This window comes from Miniopterus natalensis, chromosome 18, assembly GCF_054644295.1.
Source record: "Miniopterus natalensis isolate mMinNat1 chromosome 18, mMinNat1.hap1, whole genome shotgun sequence".
Lineage (NCBI taxonomy): Eukaryota > Metazoa > Chordata > Mammalia > Chiroptera > Miniopteridae > Miniopterus > Miniopterus natalensis.
In genome coordinates, this window is record NC_142098.1 from 28616563 (window position 1) to 28637358 (window position 20796).

General features: G+C 46.1%; 2 protein-coding genes across 3 annotated transcripts in view; one reads left to right on the top strand and one right to left on the bottom strand.

The window, feature by feature from the left end:
* TK2 (thymidine kinase 2) overlaps positions 1-20796 on the top strand; it is a 60393-nt gene that overhangs the window by 15566 nt on the left and 24031 nt on the right. The gene's annotated exons all lie outside the window — the stretch shown is intronic.
* Positions 347-19484, bottom strand: LOC107537415 (uncharacterized). Its single transcript, XM_087827413.1, has 4 exons — positions 19422-19484; positions 14657-14752; positions 2401-2499; positions 347-628 (listed from the first exon to the last, which is right to left on the bottom strand). Exons 1-4 carry the CDS (start codon positions 19482-19484, stop codon positions 347-349), a joined length of 540 nt encoding a protein of 179 aa, XP_087683539.1.

Below are 20796 nucleotides of genomic sequence, written 5' to 3' on the forward strand. Positions count from 1 at the left end.
CGGCGCCCAGGGCGCGCCCCTCCCCCACCTTCCCCACCCTCCCCCCTACCCCCCTCCCGCTTCGGCCCCCCCCCCCCCCCCCCGCCCGTGCCCCGCCTCCGCCTCCGCCGGGAGCTCCCTTCCCTTCAGTCCAGCGCGGCCCCCCAGGCGCGCCCCAGGGTTGGGTCGGCTGGACGCGGGGGGCAGGGGCCAGGGCGCCCAGGCCCGAGTCAGCTGTGCGCCGGGCGGGAAGATGTGACTCGACTTTTACACAAGGCAACACGTGGAAGCAGGAGGGTTCCCGACTTAGCAGCCCTAATTTTATGATCACGGGTGGGCCGCCGTGGGTGACAGACAGCACGTGGGCTCAGCGCTTGGGGGAGCGGGAGGAAGGAGAAGCCTCTTTGGGCCGCGAGGATGCCACCGTGGATGCCGCTGTGGATGCCACTGTGGACGCCACGGAGGGCGCGGGGCTGACCGCCTTCGCCTTCTCGGCTTCTGGGTTGTTGGGTTGCTGGGCTGCTTCTGAGGGGATTGGGGACAGACTGGCGTCTTCGAGGATCATGACTTTTTTAATCTTTTTCCGCATCGTCTTGGTGACTACAGCCGCATCAATGAGACAAATGATAGCTGCGGTGAGACACAGGGCCTATCGGACACAAGACCACACGCGGGAAGGAAAGGTGGCGTTATTCTGCAGCTCAGGAGCAACCTGTCTTCCTTAACCCCATCCTGGGGTGCAGGCGGCCTTTTGTCCCTCTCTGACCCAACACTACCTGCTGTGCCCCTTTCTGTTATTCCCAGAGAAAGGAATTTTGGAAATGAGGGCTTTTGCTGCCACTAATGACCTCACCTGACTCCTGAGGCACCAGGAAAGGACCAGAGAAGGACACTGGCCTTAGGAGGCTCCAGGTGGGGTTGGGGGGGGTGTGTCCTGAGATGGCCCTTCCTAGACAGGACCCTTGGGCCCAAGGGGACCAGCTGGGAGGGGGAGAACTCCAGGTACTGGACTGAGGTCTCCAAGGAATCTGGTGCGACTGAGACCTCTAGAGTTGTTGAGGGAGGGGACAGAGTTGAGGCTGGGGAGGTTCAGGATCTGGAACTTGATCAAGAGGAGAGGTAAGCCCCGCCGGGCATGGCTCAGTGGTTGAGTCTCGGCTTAGGATCCAGGAGATCCTGGTTCAATTCCCGGTCAAGGCACATGCCGGGGTTGTGGGCTTGATCTCCAGTTGGAGGCCTGCAGGAGGCAGCCGATCAATGACTCTCTTCTCATTAGTGGTTCTCTCTCTCTCTCCCTCTCCCTTCCTCTCTCTCTGAAATCAATAAAGATATTAAAAAAAAAAAAAAAAAAAGAGGAAAGGTCAGGTGTCAGACTCAGAAAGCCCTCTTACTGAATGGAGAGGTGACTGGAGAATGAACCAGGCTGGAGGCAGGGGCACCAATGGGAGGTGGTGGGGGGTTCCTGCCATCCAGGTAAGAATTGATGGAGACCAGGGAGTGGGAGCCCCTGGCAGGTAGAACACTTGGTGGTTGAATTAGCAGATGGAGACCAGCTCCTGTCTACCTTGGATGTTTCTCTTTCTGGTCACTTAATCCCTGGCTGCTTAAATGAACTTTTCTTAGGTAGGTCTTGCCCCATTTAATCTGTGAGCTCCCCTGGGGGAAAGGACTCTACCCCAACACTGAGTTTAGGCCTGGCACAATCCAGTGGGATTAACAAATATTTACTGATTATGGAATGGATACAAAGAATTTAAACTTTTTTTTTCTGGATTAATTTCTGTTCCCATTGCTTAACCTCTTAAACCAAAGTCTCATCTCCCCACACCCCATCCCCCCATCTTCCAAGCCATATTTTGTGCCCTTCATATGAGGATCTGAGTTCCAGTTTATCCCAGCCTTGTGACCCAGGATAAGGTATTTAAGTCCATATCTGTAAAAATGAGAGTTGTATAGATTAAGTCAAAACATGCCTCGCCTTGCGTGGGGCACTTGCTGGGTGCTGACAACTTCCTTCCTTCCTTCTTGGATAGGCCAGGCCACTCACTTTTGACAATACCCTCCCCCCCCCAATCATTCTTTTCATGTGCTTTTAAAATATTCTCTAGACCAGAAAAGTCAAAGTCCTATTTATAGATAAGGCAATCGTGTTGTAACAGTTAAAAAACTAGTGTATATGATTCTGAAAAGGTGTTCAACACACTTGCTTTTGCCCCTATTTGGAGAATGAGTATTAGAATAAAGATTTTCATGAGCTTAGAGTTTGTGTAACTTCACACCTTCCGAAGTTGTTGGTGCAGGAAAGAGAAGGGGTGTGTGTGTTGAGGATGTTGTTCTGTAAATAAAATAATGAAGGTCTGCCAGTTTTCCTTTTTAAAGGAAATACTCATTTCAAATGGAGTCATGGAGGCCTCTACTTACCCCTCCAACATAGAATAAATGCCTTCTTTCCTTTTCTTGCATTGCCAAGATGGCAACTATTAAAAGGAACACAGTTGTAATGAAACTGTTCATAAGATCCTGTAATACAGAATTAAAAGTGGTTCAACTTTACATGAAAATGTAATTTCATAAAATATTTAAATTGGCCAATTACCTATCAAAGGATGGATGCCTTTTGAAAACTTGCCCTTTGATTATTAAGAGGAACCCCCAGCAGCATAATTCTTACATCTTCCAGAGACATGAGTTTATGTGATTTTAAGGTCCTGGATAGGACTTTGTCAGCAGAAATGGGTTTAATTTCGTTGAAGAACACCATTAAAAAAACAAAAACCTGCCTGGCTGTGCATGGCTCAGTAGTTGAGCATTGACCTAGGATCCAGGAGATTGCAGTTCAATTCCCGGTCAGGGCACATGCCCGGGTTGCAGGCTTGATCCCCAGTAGGGGGCGTGCAGGAGGCAGCCGATCAATGACTTGCATCATTGATGTTTCTATCTCTCTCTCTCCCTCTCCCTTCCTCTCTCTGAAATCAATAAAGATAAATTTAAAAAAGGTGACAACTTTTCCATCAGACTTTTCTTAAAGGCCATAGAAGAGTGAGCGTGAAAAAACCTAGAGGTCTGGGGGCCTATCTCAAATTGGTCTTCCATAATTATGATGTTTTGAAGACTTATATTTTAAATTAATGTGATTCCCCATTCTATTCCACAATACATTTGTTTTAATATAAATATAACATTTTATATTAGGATTTTACTGATTTAATTCCATTCCCAAATCTGCAGGTAGAACCGATCCTTTGGAAGTTGGGTCATATTTATTCCGTAGGTTCACACACCCCAAGAAGGCAGGAACCCATCTGAAGAGCAGGCCTGGTATTCTGGAGCGCATGCCTGTGCTGTTGACTTTTGGCCGCAGTTGAGTCTGCCCTGACATCTATAGGCTATGTGTGTCCTTCCTTTTGGATATCAGTTCTGGGCTCTTTAACTGCTAAGTAAAGTACTGGGCTCTTTAATTGCTAAATAAAGGGTGAGGATGAGTGGGTGGGGGCACATTCCTGAGCATCAGCAGAGGCTGGGCTTTGGTAGAGGAGCAATAATGGAAGAGGGTACTCTGTGTGTCAGTGGCACCAGTTTGCGCTGAGGGGCAAAAGCCCAGGGTGATATAATCACATTAGGGCCCAGGTATCTCATTTGAACATTTTTAGTCTTAAAGCAGCCTGACTTGGTTGCGTTAGCCTGTCTGGTGTACTTGCCCAAACATAGCAAGGAGCCCTGCTGTCCAGTGTATGGGATCACAATGACTCTAATGGAGCTCTTCAATGTGCCAAGCGTTTCCCAGTCATTATCTCATTTAACCCTCATAAACACCCTGCAGAGTCAGTATTGTTAGGATCTCCATTTAAGAGGGTGGAAGAGAGGCTTAGAGAAGTTTATTAAATTGCCTAAGATTGAATATCTGCCAAGGAGTGGAGTCAGAACTCAGCTCACCGTTGCCTCCCATCAGGGACACGCACATAAGGAGGGAATGAACTGTCCCCCTAGGTTGGAAGTGCAGCATCCATCTTTGGCATTTTCTGTGGAATGGGTCATGGAGGGTCCACATGGCATGGGACAAAAAAGGTGAGTGTGCTTTTTGTTGATGTCGCTTGTTGAACTCATTTTTGGCTTGCCAGTTCCTAGGTGTGTGACCTGGGGTGTGTTTTATTGCCCCTCTGTGCCAACATGGTAATTTTTAATATGGAGATAGTGATTGGGGTTCACTGGGTTGATCTGAGGATTACATGGCATAATGAATCTGAAAGCATCAGGTAAGGTGCCTGGCACCTAGTGGGTAGGCTCGTGATATCTGTCCTCAAAATGTGCACAGATAGTAAACTTTCAGCAAACTCTCATGTTTTTCCTGTTGAAATTGGCAAGCAAGGAGCCCTTTCATCGAATGTGAGCTTGCTTCTTGGAAGGGCACGAATGTCAATTATTTGGACACCTGGTGGGGAACACTGGAAGAGGGACATAGAGCAGGGCTGGTGAGGGTTGGAAGTAAGTTCCAGCTGGGTTCTATAAGCTGAGTGACAGGTCTGGCTACTATGGGGCAGGGACAGTTCATACTTTTCTTGAGTACCCTGGGAGAGGATACTAGACGAGGGTGGGTGAAATTGATAATGAAGTCTAAAAATGAAGAGACTGACTCCACCCTGCTGAGGTGAGAAAAGCTGTATTCTAATGAGCTCTGATTCAGAGCCATGCTGACAAGTCAGGGGCTGGCTGAGAACTGGATGGGCACCCTCCCCGTGGGTGTCAGGGTCCCTGGCACCGCCTTCACAGAAGGGAGAAGCTGCAATTGAGATTGCGGTGTGGGTCCACAAGCCTAGGCTCCATCATATCTCCAGAGACGGAGACCCTGCTTACATATGGTCCCAGGCAACAGGAGGTCCTTTTATGTGAGGCCAGTGCTCCTTGATGCTGCCCTGCTGAGGGTCTAAAAGCCTTGATTCGCTTTGGCTAGTTTGGCTCAGTGGTTAGAGCATCAGCCTGCAGGCTGAAGGGTCCCGGGTTCGGTTCCAGGCAAGGGCACGTACTTCAGTTGCAGGCTCGATCTCTGGCTCTGGTCGGGGAGCATGTAGGAGGCAACCAATGGATGTGTCTTCTCTCTCACATCGATGTTTCTCTCTCTCTCCTCCCTTTCTCTCTCTCCCTTCCATTCTCTCTGAGAAAGCAATGGAAAAAATATCCTCAGGAGAGGATTAAAAAAATAAATAAATGAAAGCCTTGATTCATCAGACCTTCTTTCTCCCTCCTGGGGATTTTTACCCTTTGCCCTTTCCCAAACAAGAATGGAAAGAGGGAAATCAGGAACTTTATCTTCGTGTGAGTCATTAAGGAAATTGCCACTTAAAATCAGTACTCCTTACCCTAATCCTTGCCGCCTGGGCACCAAACCATCTCACCTGGAGAGAAGGGCTGAAAGAAAGTGGCAGCTGTGCCAGCTGGACACCTGTAGGGTGTGGGCGGGGCTTCGAGCCTGGGGAGAGTTCTGAAACAGTGACAGTGGGAAACAGGCCACACGCTCTCTGCCTTGCTGCCCTGACCCTTTGATAAGGTCCCAGGTGACTCCTGTAGCTCGATACCAACACATCTCCAAGTCCACCTACTCTCTGAAGCTTCAATTAGTCACCTCCTAGGCATTAATCCTGTCACTAAGGCAACACGTTTCTTACCATGCCAAGGCCTCCCTGTTACCACAGTGGAAGCTGTTTACCCCTTGAGCAACCTTAGATGTACATGTCCTTGATCTTATGGGATCTGAAAAGGCAGGTTAGAAAAGAAGGGACTGGATAGGAGGAGAGAACACAATTTTGGATCTTGTTTTAATGGGTGTTTTCAGTAGCCTTCCAAGTTCATTAGATGACTCACCACCTGACCAACTATGTTGGTTAGTATGTGGTTGCTTAGTATGTATGTGGACCGCTAGTTGAGCATCGGAATAACTGGGCAGCCTTTGTGGTAAGACAAAGTTTCCCAACTCTGAAGCTCCTGGGAGTTCACCAGGCATATCCATCTGCTGGCCCAGGCCCTGGCCCACACCCTAGGGGACAGTACCGAGGAAAAAGCAGGGATTCTGAACCACGCTCTGGGCTCCCATGGCCACCCAAAGAAAAGAGAAGCTCTCACCCAAGGACAGAGGTAGCAAAAGTGGGCCTGGCTTTATCAGAGTTGACCAGAGGCCTGCAATGGTACAAAAGCTGGCCTGAGCTGCCTGTGACCACTGTGAGAATAGCTCACAGGATCTCACAGGATCTTCATGGTCCATGGTTAGGAGACTCACCCCTTGCTTCTGTCTCAGACACTTCCTGGACACCTGCCCTGGGCCTTAAGGCAAAGGACAGGGCCTTGCAGCTCTCCCCAGCTTTGTGGCCGTTGACCTTTTCTCCGAGGGCTCTGGTCCTCCTGCTCACAGCTGCTGACCTTGGTGCTGTGGACCCCTCAGTCACTCACCCTCAAGGGCCTGTTTCCCCCCACACCCTCAGGACAATCAGCCCATCCTTGGCTCCAAATTCTAAGGAAACCATGAGGAAACATGCCAAGATACAGAGAACATAAAATTCTGAGAATCTGGGGAAAACAAAGATGTAGGGAGGATGGCAATCGAGAAACCATCACAGAGCAATAGGGCACAAAGCTGGGGAAGAAACTGGGCTTTAGAGTCAAACAGATCTGGGTTCAAATGTGAGTTTCTATGCCTACAGATGACCACAGGCAGCTTAATTCCTTTAATGCAATTTCCCCACCTGGTCTAATGGAGAGTGGGGGTGACTCCCACCTGATTGGGTTGTTGTGAGGGTTAAATAAGGTAATATACATGCAAAAAGCATCTGGTGCATGGTATGTGCTCAGACACTGTTACTTTCCCTTCCCTTCTTGAACATTTCCATGGACAGAGATTTCAGTTCCCCCTGAGAAACCTCTCTGTGGTTAGAGCTCTCCATAACTAAGAGGGTCTTCCATATGTCCAATTAGAGTGGCTCAGACTTTGCTTTGTCTGCTTCCTGTTGCTCAGCACTCGGTGTGACAGAGAGAGAGCGAGCTCAGCAGCCTTTTCAGAAAATCCCTCAGACACATGAAGAAAATATTTTGAGTTTTAGCTCAATAGCAACCAATTCTACCTTAAGGATAGAAATAGGTACTATTAGGAAGCGGGCTGTGGAAGAGGCCTGAGCTCAGAGTGAGGACTGTTCACAGTGCAAACTCAAATTTTAACAGTCACCCATCTACCTTATGGGGTCTGCCAGACACTTTGTAATGAATATTTATGTGGTGCCAAGTATTGTGCTATGTGCTTTGAACACATTTGAGTGTTACGGGAACCCTATGAGGCAATTATTATCACACTTTTCTTTCCTTGAATTTCCTACATGAGGAAACTGAGACTGAAGTTCACACAGCTAGCAAGGTGCAGGGCTCACGTCTGTATCCAGACAAAACTGTATTTCCCCTCTAAGGATGCAGAGCCTCAGGCTCCACAACAAATAGCATTGAGGGGCTAGCTTCAGGAACCTTTCAGTTGTTAAAGAATGTGAAATTCTGCAACAGCTACCGAAGAAGGCTGTGCGATGTCTTCTCCTGACTACCCCACCGTCTGGCACCCCTTAGGGAGTATGGACCCGTAACACACATGGAGAGGTTGACTCCTACAGTCTTTCAGGGCACGTGTGACAATTTTCTGTAACTCTACCATGTCCACTTTTGCTTTGTGTGTGTGTGTTGGGGAAGGGGGGGGGTGTCTTTATAATCTGTTAGAGAGGGTGCTGTTTGAAAAGTAGAAATGTGTACCTACTGAGTATCTGAATTAAAATTTTCTTTCGGACACACTGAACAGTACCACATATTCAGAACCATAAGGAGATGGAAGCAGGTGTGTGTGCTGGTTGTCCTGTAGACAGAGGGGTCCAAGGCTAGTTTCTCCCTTGGGATAGGCAACACCCGAACTGTCACAGCTCAGCTATGTCCTTGTCTGGAGATATAGCTCTGGGTGTCTTCACTTAAGGAGGGCCTCTACTCTGGGGCTGAGGGCAAAGCTTATATTTGAATTATGAAAATGAACACTTACAAGTAAGGGCCAATGTATATAAGTCAGCAAGCGGTGAAGGGTTACCATATATATTATAATGAATAAAAGATCGATGCAGGTTTCCAGAACTGTGATTGCTATGTATGACTCATGGGCTTCAGCGATGATGAAACAAGTTATTGATCCCATGAGAAGACCCTGCAATAAAAGAGACAGGTTTTGTTTTAATGCACATGGGCTATTAGAAAACACACCATAAATTCTTAGAATGCAAATCTGATTATACTGAAATTGCCCATATTGTTTTGCACATACATTTCATTTTTAAAATTTTTTGGGGAAAAAAAGAAAGAAAAAAAAAGTAAAATTTTTTGTATTTTTAAGATATGAAATAATACACACAAATAATAAAAATGCACACAGTATAGAGGGATAAAAAATACCATTAGTTTCTTTCACCTCCCTTAACCCAACCCCAGCCTGTCTCCTTAAAACTAACCACTGTTGCCCTGGCCAGTATGGCTCAGTGGTTAGAGTGTCTGCTGAAGGGTCGTGGGTTCGATTCCCGGTCAGGGGCACATACCTGGGTTGCAGGTTCCATCCCTGGCTCCAACAGGCCCATGTGGGAGGCAACCAGTCAATGTGTCTTTCTCACATGGATTTTTTTTCTCTCTCTCTCCCTCCCTTTTCCCCTCCCTTCCTCCACTCTATCTCTTTAAAAATCAATGGAAAAAATATCCTGGGGTGAGGGTTAACCAAAAAAAAAAAAGTAACCATTGTTAACTGTATATTTTATACCAGAAAGACGTATGTATATACAGGTAGTGTAGAGTAAGTACATGTTGATTTTGATAGAGTGAGGGAGAGCTGCAGCTTGCTTTCTTTACAAAGAAAACTTTCCAGTAGCTTCGGATGATCCCAACATCATTTATTGAGAAACACCAGTATTTTCCCCATTGATCTAATACCGAAGTCTTTATTATATACTAAGTTCTCAGGTAGATTTGGGTATTTTTTGAGACTGCTCTTGCATTGATTAGATGATTTCTTCTCTAGTACTTTTGAAATTACAGGGAATTTGTTTTATATCATATATTCTGACCTGGCTGCCCTTTCCATACTCATTCTCAGACTGTTTACGCCTCCCATGCTTGACTTGGTCAAGTTCCCCAAACTAAGCCTTTTGGTATTTTAATTGGGATTTCATTTCATTTATAATCTGGAAATTTAATGCAAAATTTGGTCTTACTATTCAAGAACAAAGTATATCTTTCCAGTTATTTTAGTGGTTTTTAAATATCAGTAGAGTTTTCAAGTTTTCTTCATATAGGTCTTTCAAATTTATTTCATTTAATCTTGATTATATTTTGATTGCTGTTGTAAACAAAAATATTTTCTTCCATTTTAAGTGCTTATTTGTTCATTTCTACTAATGAGTTGGTAGAAATTATCTTATTCTAAATTGTTTCCACCCTGGCCGGTTTTGCTCAGTGGTTAGAGCCATCGGCCCCGGGACTGAAGGGTTCCTGGGTTTGATTCTAGCCAAGGGCAGGTGCCTCAGTTGCAGGCTCCACCCCAGTCTGGGCATGAGCAGGGGGCAACCAACCGATGCCTGTCTGTCTGTCTGTCTCTCCCCCTCCCTTCCACTTTCTCTGAAAAGCAATGGAAAAAATATCCTCCGGTGAGTATAAATAAATAAATAAAATTAATTGTTTCCCAGTTGACTTTGAGTTTTTTAGATATTAGCTGAAAGAAATGATACATTTTGCCTCTTCTTTTCAAATGTGCTTATTTCTTTTTCCTAATTGTTATGACTAGTGGTTCCAGAAAAATACTGAATAACAGCATTAGTAGTGGGTATCCTCTTTGTTTCTCATTTTAATGGGAATACGTCTGATGTTTCATTTTATATGATGCCGACTTTTGGGTTTATTTTTATAATGTCAATGAAATATCTATGTATTTCTATTTTATTGGTCTCTCTTTTGCAATCAGAGATGAATGTTGAATTTTGTTCAATGTGTTTTGTACACTACTGGGTACATAATTTAGTATATAATGAAGACTGCGTATTAGATCAATGGGGAAAGTACTGGTGTTTCTCAATAAATGATGTTGGGATCATCCGAAGCTATTTGGAAAGAAAGCAAGCTGCAGCTCTCCCTCACTCTCTCCTTTTACTTATAATATATATGGTGGGTTATTCTGCTATAGTTTTAATATTGAATCATCCTGTTTCTTTTTCAGGGTCAGTTTTCAAAAGTTCTGATGAATATTTTCTGCTAATATATTAATACTTATTGCTTTGATACAAGTGAGATTTCTACTTAGTTTCTTTTTCTGAACTGGGTCAGGTTTTGATATCGGTGTTGCAGTGACTTTGTAAACATTGTTCAGACAGTTTTTTTCTGTTCTTTGAAAAACTTTGAATAGTATCAGGCTGCCCTTGCGTGAAGGTTTGAAAGAGTTAACCTGTGCAAAAGCCAGGGTCTGATACAGTTTTGAAAGATATTCATTTGATACGTCCGCGTTTGTATCGGCCTGTTTAGGTTTTTCTCTACTCTGGGATCAGTTTTGGTAATTCACATTTCCCTTGAAAAATCAACTATTCCATCCAGTTATTCAAATGGATTTGTTTCGCAAAGTGCTCTTGTGGCTCCTTTCAGTTCCATCGGTGTTTGTGATTATTTTCCCTTTCTGGTTTCTAAGTTTGAACATATGTCCTCTCCTCCCCCTCCCTCCTTTTTCTGTTATATTGGCCAGAGGTTTATCAATTCTGTTTATCATTTGTGTTTGCTAATTTACATGCTTACACTACTATCTTCATTGCTTCCCTAATTCCCTTTGTGAGGGGAAACCTGAGAAATAGAAAAGTAAGACAGAAAAAAAAAAAAAAGAAGCCAAATTTAGTAGTAAGGTTTGAGCGTGTGGAGGAACAAGGGGAGAGGGTACAGCACGGGTGACTGGCAGAGGGAACCAGGGGAGCTCTCCTAGGGCCACGGCCTGCAGCCGCTCAGCAGCTGCCCAGCCCAGGCACCAGCTCTCTCTGCTCACCAGTCTCAGGATCTTCAGCACTCCCGTGGGTGAGAAGAAAAACTGCTTGATGCTGTCCCTGAATTTGGGCGGGACTCTGCTGCGGCCCTCTGCACGCTTTTGGATGGCCTCCTTCTCGGATGTGCTGATGGCCGGCTCCGTCTGTGTTTGGCTCCGGGGCTCTGGTTCAGCTCGCTTCCGGAGTTGGGAGCCTCTGTCCTTCTTTGACTTTCTGCTTTGCACTCGGGATCCACGACGCGAGCGTTTGGATTGCTTCGTTGAGGGTGCACTGCGCCTAGGAGGCCCCGAGGCGGAGCGTATCCGGAATTTCCCCGGGGATTGCAAGTCCTCTGAATACTCCCTGGAGTCTTCAGAATACATGGTTGGTCCTGGGCTTGGCTATGTCAGGTTGGCTCTGACCCTGCACGGTGGCCGCTGGTTCTCCCCGGGTCACCAGCGTCGCGCCCCAACGGCCGCCGGCTGCCCATCCCTCGCGCGCACCCAGCTCTCCCTACCCTGGGACCAGCCGTACTCTCCAGGCACCCTCCTCGCCACCCGGGTCGCGCTTGTGCCTCGCCTGGGAACTCACGGTCGCAACCGCGCCCCTCCAGTGCTGCCGGCCGGCCAGCCAGCCAGCCAGCCAGCCAGCCAGTAAGAGGGCTCCGGAGGCCATTTAGGGCGGTCCTAGCGCCTTCTCGCCTGCCACTCAGGCTCTGGAGCGCAAAACCCGGAGGATCCCGTCCCGGCGCCCCGCCCCGCCGCGCCCCGCCCCGCCGCGCCCCGCCCCGCCGCGCCCCGCCCCGCCGCGCCCCGCCCCGCCGCGCCCCGCCCCGCCGCGCCCCGCCCCGCTGAGCCCCGCCCCGCTGAGCCCCGCCCCGCTGAGCCCTCCTGGAAGCTGCGGTGCGGTGAACGCTGCGCGCAGAGTTCCCAAATCTCACCCTCCAGCTCCCATAGCGAGAGGAGGATGAAAACAACTGCACAAGCCACGTGGCAACATTAAAGAGACGTGTTTAATACTTAAAGAGGAATATAAAATTACAAAACTTAGATTTCGTCGTGAATAGATTTTTTCTGGTAAGGCCCGCTTGGGTTAAAGAGAAGCTTCCGGTAGAGAAGAGCCGCGTCGGCAATGCAGCTCGCCACCGCCAGGAGTCCGAACACCTGGGGACAAAGACACAGGGTCACTGCTGTGGCCGCGATCCCGGCTGCTGTCTTGCACACAGCCAGGTGTTTTGTTTTTTTTTCCTTAAGTGGTCTGGTGTCGTCGTGTCGTGTCGTTCCCCACCCCCGCGCGCTTTACCTCCTGCCAGAGAACTGGGATTGCTCACTCCCAGGCCACCTAATAATACTCAGAGGTCATTTTATTTATTCTACCTCCCAAGTTTTCCCAGTGCCTGCCTCCAGAAAGGGAAATGATCATTTAAGTGAGCAGAAATAATGCTGAAGTGGTGCGGGCTCTGAAACAAATACTCGTCTGCATCTCTGGACTTGCTCCAGGAATGTGTTGTTTAAAGGCCTACTGATGATACTTAGTCATCAGTCGACCTTTATGTCTGCAATGCTCAACTGTTTGACTTTCCTGTTGCAAACTCCACTGGAGACAGGGTCAAAGTTAACACCAGCTCAAGATTACACCATGGAGATAGCAGCTGTGATGAAAGCTTCGGAGAACTGGAGTGATAAAATAATTCAAATTGAACCCCCTCAAAGGCTGGGCTACATCCACATAAGGGGTGCGACCCTAAGTAGGCCGGAGGAAAATAAACTTGAGGGAAAGGGAATGAACCAGAACATGGTCTTTAGGTACCCTGATGGCTATGGGAGAGCTGGTGCCTGGGCTGGAGAAGGGGAATGCCATTCCCTGCATGCTATGTGCTCAGCTCCATCAAAAGGCCAGGAAGTCTGGGTTTCTGGCTCCAGACACTGCTTCTTTTCCACCCTGAATCTCAAGTGTGGCTTCCTAGGTTCTGACCAAGCTAAGTACCAACTACCTGTCCTTTCATGGTCCTGGTACTCTGCATGTTACTGGTTCTTCCACCTGGAACCATCCCCCCTTTCCCCTCTGTTCCTGGCAAACTTTGAATTCCACGGCAGAAAGTAGTTGTTTCCTCTCTTCTGTGCTCAACAGCTTACATACAGCTGTTTGCACTTCTGTCTCTTGCATTAGGCTCTAAGCAACTTGAGGAAAGGGCTCACGTTCTAGTCCAGTGCCATCCAAAAGAAATGTAATGTGAGTCACCAATGTAAGTAAGCCACATAATTAATTTAAAATTTTCTAATAGCCACATTGAAAAGTGAAGAGAAACAAGTGAAATAATTTTAATAATATATTTCACTTAGCGCTATATATCCAAAATATCATTGTAACATGTCATCGCTATAATGAAGTTATTCATTAAATATTATACATTCCCCTTTTTGGGTAGTAAGTCTTCCAAATCCAGTGTGTATTTCACACATACAGCTCATTTCAATACAGACCAGTCACATACATTTCCGGTACTCAGTAGCCACCTGTGATCAGTGGCTACCACACTGGGCGGCATAGATCTATACTTTGTCAGCACCTACTAAAGTGCATGTAAAGAACGAACGAATGACCAACAATAAAGATAAATCAAAAAAAGAAAGAGTGCATGAATGAGCAAGTAAATCAGTGAAAGAAAGTAAATCCTATGCCTGGTCCCTCTTTCTCCATAGTAGAGGGTAAGATTATCTTTAAAGACAAGTGGGGGAAATTGCTGTTAGAGTACAATTTTATTTCTAGAATAATTCCCATCCCTCATGAAGCTGCTTAGGGCCTAATAAGGGAGATGAAATGCCATGGATTCTGACATACGTGGCTATCTGAGAGCGGTCAGTTCTCCTAACGTGGTCCATACTATGGAAAGACAAGGAAGCAGGAGGGAGATTTATTTAAGAACTTTCTAATTCACTTATCTAGATCAGAACCTAGAAAAGCCACATGATTTTGGGCCTCCTGTAAGAAATCTCAGAAGAATATCAGATGGGACTATTTCAATTACATTACTTGACACTTTTTTATTTTGGCTTGCCTTCTAGGATAAAGTGTGATGAAACCGATTTGCGTCTCATCAAGCAGTCTTCAAAATAATCCTTTAGTTACAAGGCTTCCTACTACCATTCCCTTATCATGAGCCATCTATTACATCCCCTCTAAGAAGGATCTGGACAAGAAATAACTGAGCTCAGAATAGTCTGTCTCACCTTAACAAGTGGTATGTATTTTTTTTTTTTTAAAGGGAGAGCTATGAAACTCATTCATGGTGTTTTTTTTTCTTGACATCGAGTTTCTCAGAGCTAAGTGCTGTAACTGATTCCAGTAGCTTTTCTCAGTCTATGTTTTCTCAGTTTAGTCTAGCCCTACATACCTATGAGAAATACGTGGGAGCCTCTTTATTTGGTTAACTTCAGCTTTATTGTGAAATCATATTTCTTCACATTAACCAGGGCATGTATTCATACAAAAAGAATTAAGCCACTGGGTATTATATACTGGCCCAGGAAACTCAAGGATGAGTATGGTGGAGTTTTCTGTTCTTGTATCTATTTTTAAAATAAATTGAATTCTGATCCAACCTAAAGGAAGAGACCAGAAAGACACCTACTTACCCCTCCAAGGACCGTAAATGTTGTGGTTTCTGGTATCACTGCCAACACAGATATGATTACCATGAATATTGCTGCTACCAGTGAGTTGATAATATCCTGAAAACACAGAAAAGAAAGGTCAGCTTTACAGGAAGATCGCGCGCACACACACAGGCGCACACAGAGTGAGCTCCCTAAAGATTTTAAAAGTTCCATTTTACAAAACAAATTTATTTCTTGTTTATCTTTTAGGAAATTAAACTGCCACAGCAAAATGACACCTATAATGTGTTTGATCTTCAAGGATGCCTAGTAGTCCTCTTAACCTATAATACACCATCATTTAACTACCTAACAGGCATATTCTTTTTTACTTAAATGTAGTTGGAGGGGGAGCTCATCTGGTTAGGAGTGGATGATATAATATGTGGAAGGTTTAAGGTAGAATGGTACATGGGAAGTCAGGATGCTCAATTGTAACAATATGAGAGGAAGTATAAAGTCATCTACACTGTAAATCAAACAACTTTATGATGTTACTAAAATGCAATTAATAAAACTAAAAGCAGTGCATACTTAGGGAACTAAGTGGTAATTTTCAGGAAGAAACCCCCACACATCTATCTGCAACGGTTGGCCAATTACGCTATTATTTCTGATGATGTTGCTCATTCATTTAATAATTTCTTGAAGCATTTTCCTTCTGAACTGTGGCTTTAAGAGGTGCAGCTTACATTTTGAATGGATGTATAGTGTGGAAGCAGTAAATTGTCTTTATTCTGGAATAGTTTATGTATGCTTGCAGATAACTGTAGATAGGAAGGAACTGTCAACGCAGAAATACCAAACTTCAAAACCCTGGTAACTTAAAAAAGTAGTTATTAAAAATAAAACAGGAAAGAAGATCAATGGAGACGGGTCAAGATTAGATACACTTAGGAAGAAAAAACTTTTCATTTGCAGGAGATACTAGGACTGCCTGCCCCAGGGTAATGAAGGGTGCCCTGAGGTGCTGGATATTTCGCTCTGCTACAAGGCAGTAGACTTCAGACAGGCAGCCCTGCCTCTTGTGAATAATTTGGGCATGTGTATGAATGGCATTCTAGATTTGCAGAGAACCACAGGAAAAAGACAGAGGCTCCTGCCCCAGAACATGGTCTCCCTTGGGTGCTCTCCTGCCTTTCTCTGGCCACGCCTCCTTTTCACCCCACTTGTTGGCATTTTCTTTTACCTTCACCTTGCTCTACACTCTCTCTGAGCCATGTAGGCCAGTCCCAGAGCTCATTTCCATCACGAGGGGATGTGATGACTCCAAAAGCCGCAGCTCTAACTCCTCTCTTAAGCTTCAGATCTGAACACTTCCATCTGAATACCCCACATGCAACTAAAACCTAGTGTTTCTCAAACTGAACTCAATACGTATCACGCTCCCTGGTCCTTCCTGAAACCTATTCTTCCTCCTATACGACCCATCTCATTTTCCTCTCCAGATAGTTATGTAAATGGCAGGGATCCTGGGCTACTCTGTCCTGTACATTCTACCTCGCTAGCATCCCCTTTCTCTCCGACTACTCTTATAGCCTTAGTTCAGGCCTTTTATGCCTGGATTCTGGCAACAGACTTTTATGTGATTTCTCAGACCTACCTCTAGTTTTGATTCACTTCAAGCCATTATCGACCCTGCTACCAGGGTCATCTCCTAAAATGGAAGCTGGTCATGTCACTCTGCTGCTACCTAATCTTTCAAAAGCTTGGCCTTTGGGTTAAAACCCAGGGCATACAAAGCTTTGCGTGTTCTGACGTCCTACTGCCTCTCAAGCTTCCTCTCTTGCTGCTTTTCTTCTTTACAGCCCAATATTCCACATTCAGAGCTGCCTGCAGGTCTTTGAGGGTCACACTCTCTCTCTCCCCACACCCTCACGTATGTGGCTCCCTCTCCCTTAGCCCTTTCATCGCCCTATCAGTCTGCTAACTGCTTCTCATCCTTCAGCCCTCAGCCCAGACCTGTTATGACCTGGTCCCCTTCCCTGGCTGGTGCCTCTACACCATCCTGTCACAGCACCTATTACACTGAATTGCTCGCCTGTCTTTCTTCCTGACTACACTGAGAGTTTCTTGGGTACAAGGTTTGTGTTTTGTCTTATTAAAGAACCCATTACAGAACCTGGGATGAGCAGATACATCACATTTGTTGAATAAATGATTTTGTTAGGTCAAGAGCGGGGAGGAATCTGGGTATCGTAATGGAGTAGTAAGTTAGTTGACCATACAGCACCATTTCTGAAAGCTTACAGTATCAGCAAAGTGTGATCCTGAGAGATTCAGAGACTCCTTGCAGTGTGCTACACATAGTCCACTCTCCCTCTCAGTGTATTCTGTTAAATTTGGGGCTCCATGTTCATGACATGTAAGAAGCTCCAGAGAATTATTAGTTTGGACAAAAATAAATGCTAAAATGTGTTAAGTTATATCAACCTGAGAAAAGCAGAGTATGAACAGCAACTATCCAACTCTTTGAGTATGAGATTAAAAAGATGTGGACCATGTTCATCATCTCGTTGCAGAAATCCTTAGAATCATTTAGCTCATGCCTTTCGGCCACTAAATGATGTTATGTACCCTGAGGATCAACTGATGAAGGCTTTGTAATCTGTTCGCCTAGACTTCCCTCCAGTCTGGTCCAGCTCTAAAGTGTAGATCAAGTAGGACTTTGGAGGGGTGCTGTGAAGATCCTATCTACTTCCAAGCTTTACCCTTTTGGGACTTCTCAGCTTGTGATTAGCCTAAAATGCTCATCCTTGGCCTTCAAAGGTAGTTCCAGAAGGTACCACTTAAAGGCATGCTTGTGGTCTGAGAATAGCTCTATTTCCTCTTTCTTTAGTAGGGGTTATCAGCTTGGATGTCAGCACTTCAAGAGGATGAGACAGGTGCAGCAGAGGGTCTTAGGAGGGAGACTTATGGAGATAGGATGCTGAGGACAAGATTTGAAAGAGGAGAGAGAGTTGAAATCGCTCAGTTTCTCCTAGAACCAGCTTATAGTCCCGGCTGAAGGACCCTATACACCTTAACCATTGTCTTCAACATGCCTATTTTGACAGTTTACAGAACTACTTGGGCACTCCACTGGGCAGTTATTCCTAATGCTATGAATATGGCAGATGACATTCATATGCTACTAAATAAGGCTCTACAAGATGAGTTAAAAATTATTCAGCATTAACAATTGCAGACGTTTTAAGTAAGATAATTTTGTGCTTTATGGAGCCTCCCAAATTATTTTGATTTTCCACTTAGTGATCAGGGATGTGCAAGTTACAGATACTGTGTATCTGTCTCTGTCTCTATTCCCCAATTTTAAGGTTGTATCAACATGCATTTAAAAGGAAGGTAAAGATTAAGAATGTTCTATAATTAATCAGGACCTTTCATTTAAAATTCTTTAGAAGGTGTACAGGTAGGTGAATTCTCCTAACAGAGGGGTCAGCCACATCTACTTTTCGATGGAGTTCACAGGAGCATTTATGCTCTGTGACTGCCCTGGTTCCCTAAGACTTTCCTCCAGGGACAACACAGAGCACATTAGCAGTGGGTAGAGTTCCTCCTTCCTAAGCTTATCAGAGATTCTTTAAAGGCTTAAGAAAACTAAACAATAGAGTCTGTTAAAATGTTTCACTAGGGCAGGAAAAAGTAGTTATTTTTAACGATGAAATTGAACACTTACAAGCAAAGGCCAAAATATACAGTCACTTAATCGATCAAGTCTGAGCATATATAAAACTATGAAAAAGAAAATAGTGGAGACTTCAAATCCAGTGATAACAATGTATGGTTCAGGGGCTTGTGCGATGATAAAAAAGGTCATAGATGTCACAGTTAGTGCCTACAAAGAAAAACAAACATATGATTTATCAGTGATTATTGAATACATGTTTAACCTGTAGAAATGATCATTTCTAAAATAGCTAAATAAACCAGTTTCCACCACACACACATCTAGAGGCATGATTAAAGTGTATGGGTGTGTGTGAATATGGCAGAAACTGGTTGTTTAGCTATTCAGAACATCTTCCCGAAGTGCTCATCTATGCCCGCCGCCTTTGCGTTCTGGGAATGTATTACCTTCCCAAGTGGCCACTTAATTTTGGGAACTTACCCAATATAAAATTCTTCCTCACATTAAGCAGAACTGTTTCCCTGTGACCTTTATTTCCACCCCCCCTCGCCTATATGTCACTTCTTTAAAATTAAAAAAAAAAAAATTTCCCCTCTTTTTCTAGAATTCCTTCAACATATTCTCCTGTGGTAGTTTCCACTTGTCTAACTAGCCAGGTCCCCTTCCTCCAAATGATTCATTCTCTCCACAGGTCTGTTCAGAGCTGACGGCAGTGCTCCCGGCGGGTCCGACACTCCAGGCTCGGTGCTGTAAGAGCCCTGAGCTCGGTCACATCAAACTTCTGACTTACAAAAAGCTAAACACAGCATCCACCGGGACCCCTGAGTCTTCTTGTTGGCTCCTGAGTGGAACAACCGCAGCTGCCTCACCTGGTAACCCGGGTACCTGGGTGGGGTCCGAGGGTGGGCCATTCAGGTCAAGATGCTGATTTTGCTTTAGGACCGGGTCAAGCCCCTGACGGGGAGGACAATGCCTTATTTCTCTCCTTGCGGCTGTGTTCATAGTGAAATGCCTTGCCTTGATGAAAAAACCAAGTTGGACGAGAAGACGGGGCGCTCTGATTCCTACTTGAGAGCCATCTCACTGCCCTCCACCCCGCAAGCCGGCCCTCACCAACCGCAGCATCTTCACATGGCCTTTCACGCTAAAGCAGAAAGGGCGATGCTTCAGGTTCATGGCGCCCGCGGACCCCGCAGCAGCACTGGCCCTTCAGCCCCCTCCCCAGCGCGCAGCTCCACCTGGCCTCTCGCCGCAGCTGCAACGGCAGCCGCAGCCTCGCCGCCCCCCCGCCCCCACTTCCGGCTCCGTGGCCCCTTCCCCGCCTTAGCGCACGTGCGAGGGACCCAGCTGCCGCCGCCGCACTAGTGCGCATGCGCCCCAGCTGCCTCCCCCCCCCCCCCCCCCCCGCCCCCGCTGCTGGAGCTCGCCGGCTGCATTTTTTGCAAGGTGAGCCTACAAGCAGGCTAGCTCCCCATTAGCACCGCCCCGCCCCTCCCCGCCGGGTACCAATGATGACTGCTTTCCAGCTCTCCACAGTCACTTGCCTGTCAGAAAGCGCTCCCTAAAGGAGTGTGTGTGGGGGGAAGGTAAGGAAGTGGGGTCCAGGAATGGCTGTCCTGCCACCCCAGACTCTGGATATCTCAGATGCCATCTCCTTGGTTACTCCGTGTGGAGTAGCCACCATCACTCTCTCCTCATAGCATTTATCACTAGCTGATACATACGTATCTTACAAATATAAATTGCACAAAAGCAGGGGCCCCCCAGTCTGCTTCTGGCCCTGCAGGGTCCCCAAGGTCGTCACATCGTAGATGCAGAGTGCGCGTTGTCTGAACTAAGGGCCTGGGCTCCATACCCTGTCCCTGCCCCCAGAGGATCACGGGCTGGGGCTGTGAGCCTGTTTGTTCTGCATATTTTTATTTTGGCCTCCCACTCACTAGTGTTTGTTTTTTCATAGAACAGCCTGTGGCCCTTCAGATACTCAGTTCAATTCGTGCTTTTCACTAGTGCTCCTAGGAAGCCATAGTGACACCATCTTGGAGCCTTTTTTTTAGGGGTATGAAGTATGTGTGGCTCCTTTTATGTGATTTAAATTCTATCTTGGATAATTTGGCCATCACCCCCCTCCATTCAGACCTCTTTGGATCCTCCGCATCTCAGCTTCAGTACGTTTCATTCCGTTAAATCCGATCAGCAGGTGCCTCCAACAGCCTCATGTCAAATCACTCACAAAAATTTTTGAACTTTACCTTGAAATTTGTTTATGGAGGACACAGACTTGCTCTGTGCTAGATCTGTGGCAGGTATTTCAGGAAGCACGATGTGGGCTTGCAGCTTTCTAGTAACAGATGTAGAGGCTGAGTGAACCCTCTCACAAATGACTTCCTTTTCTCTATCAGCTGACTTCTAGCCTCTTGCACTCCTGGGAGGGGTGGGAAACTCCTCCATCCAACGCACTGGAGTGGGTGCTCACACTAATTCACTGCTC